The following is a 7,446-nucleotide window of genomic DNA, read 5'->3' as shown; positions in this document are numbered from 1 at the left end:
GTGTGTGTGTGTGTGTGTCTGTGTGTGTTGATGCTTGAGGGTATAATCCTGTCCAGTATTGCCCTGCTAAGTGTACCCATCTGTTGTGTGAGCAGCGGTCAGTCTATGACCGGACACAAAAAGCCTGTCCAGATGGTTAATAATGGATGGACTCAAATCCATATGGTTGAATCTTTTATGCTGTGAAACAAACCGGGGGAGGGGCAGTTATATCTCCTTTTCACTCTGATTTATCAATATACACATCTTATTAAAGTCACCTCCGTTTCCTCTCCATCAGTGTGTGTCTTGCTCTATTTTTCAGTCATACCGCCTGCACTCATCACTCCTACATCGCTCTCACTTTGAACATTAGTCTGTTCTTTTTAATTATATCTTTAATTTCCCATCCATCTGTGTCTCCATCACTCTACAGCATCCTCCTCACATCTCCCTCATCACTCGTACATTGCTCCCTCTGTATTTTTCCTCCTCCTGTTTCTCACTCTCTTTAATCACCGTCCCCTCTGTCTCGTTCCCTTTCAGCCCCTTATCTCTTGCTTGCCCTTCTCTACCTCATCACCACCTCCTTGCTATTTCATCCTCGTTTCATCTTTTCTCCTCTTGGCAGAAGAATCTGTGTCATCAACATGTACATGGAGGCTCTCGGGTGGCACTGCCACCGTGTTGGTCTGTGTCATCTTAATCCAATTAGAGTCCAACTGAGTACAGCATAGTGGCACTTAGGGATCGGGGTGGGGAGGGGGGATACATCTACAAGTATGTATGATGGAAAAGTTCATGTTCTCAAGAATTTGTGTTGAATAGCAAGAAGCAGCTCCAAATGTGCTAGCTTTAGTTTCAAAAGTGGATAAGGATTATAGAAATAGCATTTTATTCAACGTCGCGCACAGAGAGGTCAGAGGTCCCCGTCATCTACCATTAGTGGGTTTTATGGGTCGCCCTGGATCTGGCTGACCTAGAACACACACTCACCAAGGAACCATAAAATCACACGCCTCTTTTTTTATACCATAAATTTAATTGTACTTTTTCTTACTAATCTGAAACACTTACTTTTGTATTCTGTTAAGCAGCAAATGTCAAATCAATTTTTAAAACACTGAGTGAAAACATTTTTCAAAAATGCCTTCAAAAAATATATAAAGGAGTTATATAACTTGCAGAATACATTTTCCGGTTCCCAAGGATAGTTGGTTCCACTCTGCTACATGCTACAAGTGCTAGAACCAGAATGTGGGGCACTAACGTGTTGAGGGAGAGAAGATTATTTTCCACCCAGAGTCAGATTTGCCAGTATTAAACAGAGATGGACGGACAACTACAGCTTGACATAAATGTGCATTTAGTTTGTTAAGAGTTAAATAAACAATAAATGATGACATAAAATAACAGATAAAGGTAAATAAAAGTGTATCATATAATCCAGGAGATATAAAATCTATCTATCTAAAATATACGTGGTATTGTGACTTGTGAAAGGCAGTTCACGCCACAGTATTCCTTGGTGTCAAATCTATACTTACGATTTGCAAGAGTAAATATCAAATGCAAAAAAAAGGTGTTAGAAAATCAACCTGAATAGAACACACATCCGGTAAAGTCCCTGAGCACTGCAAAGCCGCAGTGTTTCTAGCTGAAAACATTTCTTTTTTATTGCTGTCAACATCAAAAACTAATAGTTTAAAGTATGAATTAAATTATAGAAAGTCTTTTTTTGTTTGTCAGTAACGTATCATGGCAAAACACTATGAGCACACTTGAAGAGTAGACTAAAAGTACATTGAAGATAGGCAGCCAACTTGATGAGTCAACTCAAAAACTATTTGTCGGGGCGTGAGGCAGTGATAATGAGTCATTAACAGCTTATAGTGTCTGGCTGTCTGCACTTGGTTTACCTTCTCTATTAGTGCTGAGCCATGTGGGTATTGAATCATTGGCAGAGGAGAGGAGTCACATTACAGATCAATACAAACACACTAGCCTGTCTGTTACCGCAGACTCCACAGAAATACTACCAAGCCTACACATGTACTAAAAAAATGGCAATGTGCCTGTTTTTGTTTGAGATGGTAAAAGTGTGAGTTTAATAAGACAAGATCTAAGATAATAGTTCTAAAAGATTCTGCAGCTGCTTCTATCATTAAGGTCTGTCATGTTGATGCAATGATCGATAATACATGCAGTGGACTTTTATTTTTACGCCTGACACCACTATGTTTGCAAGGGACTTTGCATTTACATAAATGCATGATACACACTTGCAACCACCTTATTTCATCCCATCCACTAAATAGCATGTGATATATTCAGGTCATAAAGTATGTAACCACCAACACATGCATTATCTATTCAACTCCAAATCCCAAGTTGCTCAGGGATTTGCTGCCATAAAAGAGACAAGATATTATGAGTTTACATTCATCTTGCCTCTCTAAGAAGCAAATATGTCTATATTTTACTTAATACTTACTAAAATATGATTGGTCATTCCTGGTTAAACTGAATCTTGGCTCATGCTTAGACGTCGCTCCCAAACAAGCCAAGATATATATCGCTTTATTTTATCAAACTGTTTTCTCCTGATTTCCATGTACATTTTTGACTCCCACAACATTTTGGATGGACTACACCCTTGAAAATATTCATGGAAGAACACATTTTAAGTTTTAAAGAAAATCCACGCCCTGAATTTCCACTTCTGGAATTTCGCTCCGGACATGTTCCCTTTTTAGCGATATTCTCTCCCTGTTTAATGGGAAAACTGCACATCTGTAGCATCATCCTAGCTGTGAGTGAACAGAGCTCCAGGCCACCCTGCACTACACAAGCCAACACTTTATTCCTCACCTGTAATACTCTATGTTTGCCGTTTGATCAGCGATAGATGTCAGGTCCACTTTAGCCTCCTCCCAGTCAGGCAGGCCCAGCATCTGTTTGATCACGTTGTCAGCCATCTGCTGCATGAACTGCAGGGTCTGCACGTAGTCGCCCCGAGTGGCAAAGATCTCGTCCAGTCTGGCGAGGTGCTGGTGCAGGCCACTCTTCATGCTGCCCATGGTGCCAGTCACCTAGAGCAGAAGAAGAAAGGAGGGGGTGAGATGAATGGTCCAAAAGCACTGCTGCTGGGGGGGATTTACAAGCATGAAGGCTAATGAACTAAACCATTCTTGAGGCACAGTAATTTATGCACGGATTAGTAAAAGGAAATTGATGATTCAGCATCATTCTGGTAACAGTAAGGCACATGGTTTCTTAAACTGCCAGCAGAATAAAATGCCAGTTTAAGAAGATTATGTTTTCCTCCACCTTGCTACAAAAATGATATTGACAGACTTTTCTTAGTGCTGAACACAGCACAGAATCCTGCTTGTGTGGGTGCCTTTGGTCAACTTTTCTGCCTGAGAAAGTTTTCCAGAAAAAAGTGACCAAAGGTGAGATGAGCCCAAACATGAGGCTGGTCTGTGCAGCGTAGCAAAGCGCGGGGGAGGCAGTGTTGGAGAGCTGGAATACTGAGTGTGGGTGTCAGTGAAGAGATCCATTTTGAGTAAACTTGGAAAACAGCCAACACTAGAGAGCACAGAGGTGAAATACTAGGCATGCTTGTGCTGGAGATTTGTATTCCACAACTGCTTTTTCCAAAAGATACTTCACTAATGAGACCAGTAGTTTGTTTACCTGTTGAAGCCATGTAATCATAAAGGAAGTAATCCATTCACCAGCAGAGGAGAATATGACAAACAAAACAAAATAAACTCATTGACTCATTTCTATTTTTTACTTAGATGGCCAAATTCAGCAAGACTGGATTATCTGTGTGGAGTGAACATCTTTTGTACAGGCCCTTCCTTAGCTTTTATTACTCTGTACTTTGCTCAAAGGGAGAAGTTGTTTACAGGGAAATGGCATTCACAGAGACATCCTGTTATTTGATAATTAAATACACTGTGTTTGTCAGGCACAGGATTTGCTGAAGCTGGGGCAAAGAGAGGTTGGGTGGATGTAATTAGTTGGTTTTGCATTCTACATGCGACCTACACAAGATGGCTAGTAGACCGAGTCTATGCTAGCGGGTCTATGAGGCTGCGCTGAGGAACAGTTGTGCATTGAGCTAAATGCTATTGTCAGCATGCAAACAAGCTCACAGTGACAATGCTAACTTACTGATTATGCTGGGCCAATCATATTTACCAGGTTCACCATTTTAGTTTAGTCTGTAAGCATGGTAACACTTTCTATTTAGCACTAAACACAAACTACAGTTGAGGGTGATGGAAATGTTAGTTTTGCAGGAATTTAGTAAAAAAAACAAAAGCATTGTAAGTTACAGGATCACCAACGTTATCATAATGTATCCTCTAGGGACAATTAATATCTGTAGCAAACAGTGTTCATGATGCTCACCAATTTCCTTGTGGTGCTAAAGAAAAAGTCAAGGGATCACCAAAGTCATTAGGATACACCCACTGGAGACCATGAACGTTTGCAACAAATTTAATGGAAATCCACTGAGTTGCTAAAAGCAGATTACAGTTGGGCCCAAAGCAGTGAACGATTAACAGGCCGACACTGCCATCCCTAGAGCAACGCTGCTAGCATAGCTAAAAATATCCATCCGTCTATTAGCTAAACCTGCTAATTGCTAACATATGTATGTATGTATGTATGTATGTATGTATGTATGTATGTGTTTAGAAATGAACTAATGTATTCTTTCTGTAAAGATAAAAGAAAAGAAATTGCTCAAAGAATATTTTTTATGAAAAAATCCTTAATCTCTATTATTTACAGACAAATCATTTATAGATATATGAAAATTACCTCTGGCATCCCTAGTGGCGGTATAAAAAAACTGAATGAATTAACTTTAAGCAATATATAGGGCCCTATCTTGCAACCAGTGCAACGCAAAACCCGACACAAATGTCTTAGCTAGTTTAAGACTGATGCAGTTGTCAATTTCCAAACCATCGGCCATGTCACTTAAATAGCAAATGCACCTGTGACGATCTGTGCGCCCATGGGCGTACTGGTCTTACAGGAAGGTGTGTTCAAGTGCATTCTTGGCGTATTGCTATCTTAAGGCAGCAGAAAGTGATTGCACCATTGACCAACAAACACCCGGTCTGAAGTCAATAACGCAGCTTTTAATTGTTTAGTTTACTATATGATCTGCTTGCACGCTTTTACTTCACGCACAGATCAGTTTCCTCTCCTGAAAATCTCCCCTTCCTGCTTAGCAAATCCTCCATCATAACAACAATGCACCAAGGCACAAACGCGCTTGGCTTTTAAAATAAATGGGAGATGACACTCTGATTGGTTTATTGCATGTTACGCCCAAAACACAAAAAAACACCTATGATTAATTAAGACAATAAGTAAAACCCTTTTGAACCATGCGGTTCAACCTGCTGCATGGAGCCTTTTTCCGCCGTTAATCTCGCCAAAGTGGATTCATACACACCCTAAACGCACCTGTGTCAGGCACTTCACGCCGTGCACATAGGTCGTTAAAATCAGGCCATTCGACTTTTCCAGTTATCACTGAGACCGGCTCACCTTTCCACAAACAAATCTGAATTATTTCAAAGTTATAATGACAGAAAGATCCTACACTTAGCGGCTTCAATATTTTAAACAAAAAAAAAGATCCATACTGATGCAGCCACTGAGATAAAACTCACAGTCATGAGGTGCACTGTAGCTTGTTATCTGATCATTTATTGATACCACGTCCTCCTCAGACTGAGCAGATGAAATCAGATGACAATTGAAGGCATGTGTGATCCTTGCCTCATGTGTGAGAATCGTATCTGAAACCCTGGGGAGACAGCCAATCCAGCTAATCTCTACTTCGTCTTGGTCTGATCCTTACCATGTAAGTGATCCGCACCGATCAAGAAGATATGATTCCCAGTCCCATACTTCTTAGTCATTATCTCAGGCTGATGTTTTGGGGGCATGTTGAAGCATTCTCTACCTCACGTCTTTAAAAACAAACAATTTGCAGCAGAGTGTATTTGGAGCAAAGATATTTTACTGTGGGAGATTAATCTGTTATCACTGAAGGGTAAACAACAAACAAAAAAACATAGGAGGTCACAATAAATTATGAAACTTTGACATACAGTAAATGCGTATGAAAAGTGGCCTTGGGCTGAAAAAAATGACAAAGGGCTGTCAAATATCAAAAGTTGATTTGAGCATGAGGAAAGGGAAGATATCATTGATCAATGGCTATATGTAAAGGTTCTCATTTACATGAGCGTGTATTTATTTTTGACCCTAAGATGTGTGGGGGAGTGGTATGCTCATTTAGTCATTTAGACCAAAGAAAAATGCCAAAACACAATTGAAGGGTTGTCAACAGCATGCCAAACCAACAGTCTTGTGAATTACCCCTACTTTTAAAGCCATGTTTGCCAATCATGCCTCTCATTTACTCCGGAGGACATTCCACAGCTCGTCGTAAGCTTTGTTGGCCATTTCCTTCGCGAGTTCCTAATAAATTATGGCATTTCTTAGATTTTTGATATGTAAAATAGCTGTTATATTTTGCTTGTTTGCGTCGTCCACTTACATCTGTCTTACAACGTCTTATCGATATCGAGTCGATATTCATGAAATAGTAATAAATAAAAATAATTTTAAAAAAATCATTCAATTTCACATAATTTGGATAAAAACGTGTGAATGGAAACATAGTTTAGGCGTGTGTCTTACCTTACAATACTGCCTGTCAGGCTCTACATATAAATCCCATTTCCTTAACTAGCATTGAACCTCTATATTTAAGATAAGTTGGGACCTGTACACGGCCTCAGAGGAAGCAATGTTTCAGTGATGACTCTGAAAGCACGAAACAGAAAGACTGGAAGAGAATATTTTTAATTTAAGACGCAAACCTCCCAGAGTGTACATTTCTGAGTTTAAAAGAGAAGATTTTCATGTTGTTTCTAAAAGCTGTATCACATTCGGTACCAGGTTAAGACTGAGCCCGAATCACTTCCACTATATTCTGTACTCGTCCCGTAATCGCTTGATAAATGAGGACCAATGAACGTATTTGTTCATGTTAAAAAAAAAGGTTAAAACATAGGATTAAACCCTTTTCCTGCTCTAACTCGTCTCATCTCTGCTTGTAAGTGGAGAGACATCTCTTCAATTAAAATTGAATGTGGGAGTTAGAGCGTGAAATGGAACATGGGTCTGAAGTGCCTCATCAGCTCGGTCACCGCAAAGATAGAGACCATCTTCACCGATGGGTTACGACGCTCAGCAGAGCATCCCCTTAATAATATATTCTATCCTACCTCCTTTTCTCCCTCTCAGATACTTGATGACCACAGAGCTTTTAAGAAGTTGCCCTGTATGGGTTTGTTGATGAACCACTGGGCGGGCATTCAATCACGACCTTTAGAAAACCAGTGGCCCACACAGCAA

At 40.0% G+C, this 7,446-nt stretch overlaps 1 protein-coding gene across 2 annotated transcripts in view; it reads right to left on the bottom strand.

Moving 5' to 3' along the window:
• Positions 1-7,446, bottom strand: part of ttyh2 (tweety family member 2) — a 60,743-nt gene that overhangs the window by 25,908 nt on the left and 27,389 nt on the right. For both annotated transcript variants that reach the window (XM_032502608.1, XM_032502609.1), the window contains exon 4: positions 2,851-3,071. In XM_032502608.1, the coding sequence (XP_032358499.1) occupies positions 2,851-3,071 (221 nt within the window). The remainder of the gene's footprint in view (positions 1-2,850; positions 3,072-7,446) is intronic.

This window comes from Etheostoma spectabile, chromosome 21 (assembly GCF_008692095.1).
Source record: "Etheostoma spectabile isolate EspeVRDwgs_2016 chromosome 21, UIUC_Espe_1.0, whole genome shotgun sequence".
NCBI classification, from domain to species: Eukaryota; Metazoa; Chordata; class Actinopteri; order Perciformes; family Percidae; genus Etheostoma; species Etheostoma spectabile.
This window is presented reverse-complemented; position numbering and strand designations above follow the sequence as displayed.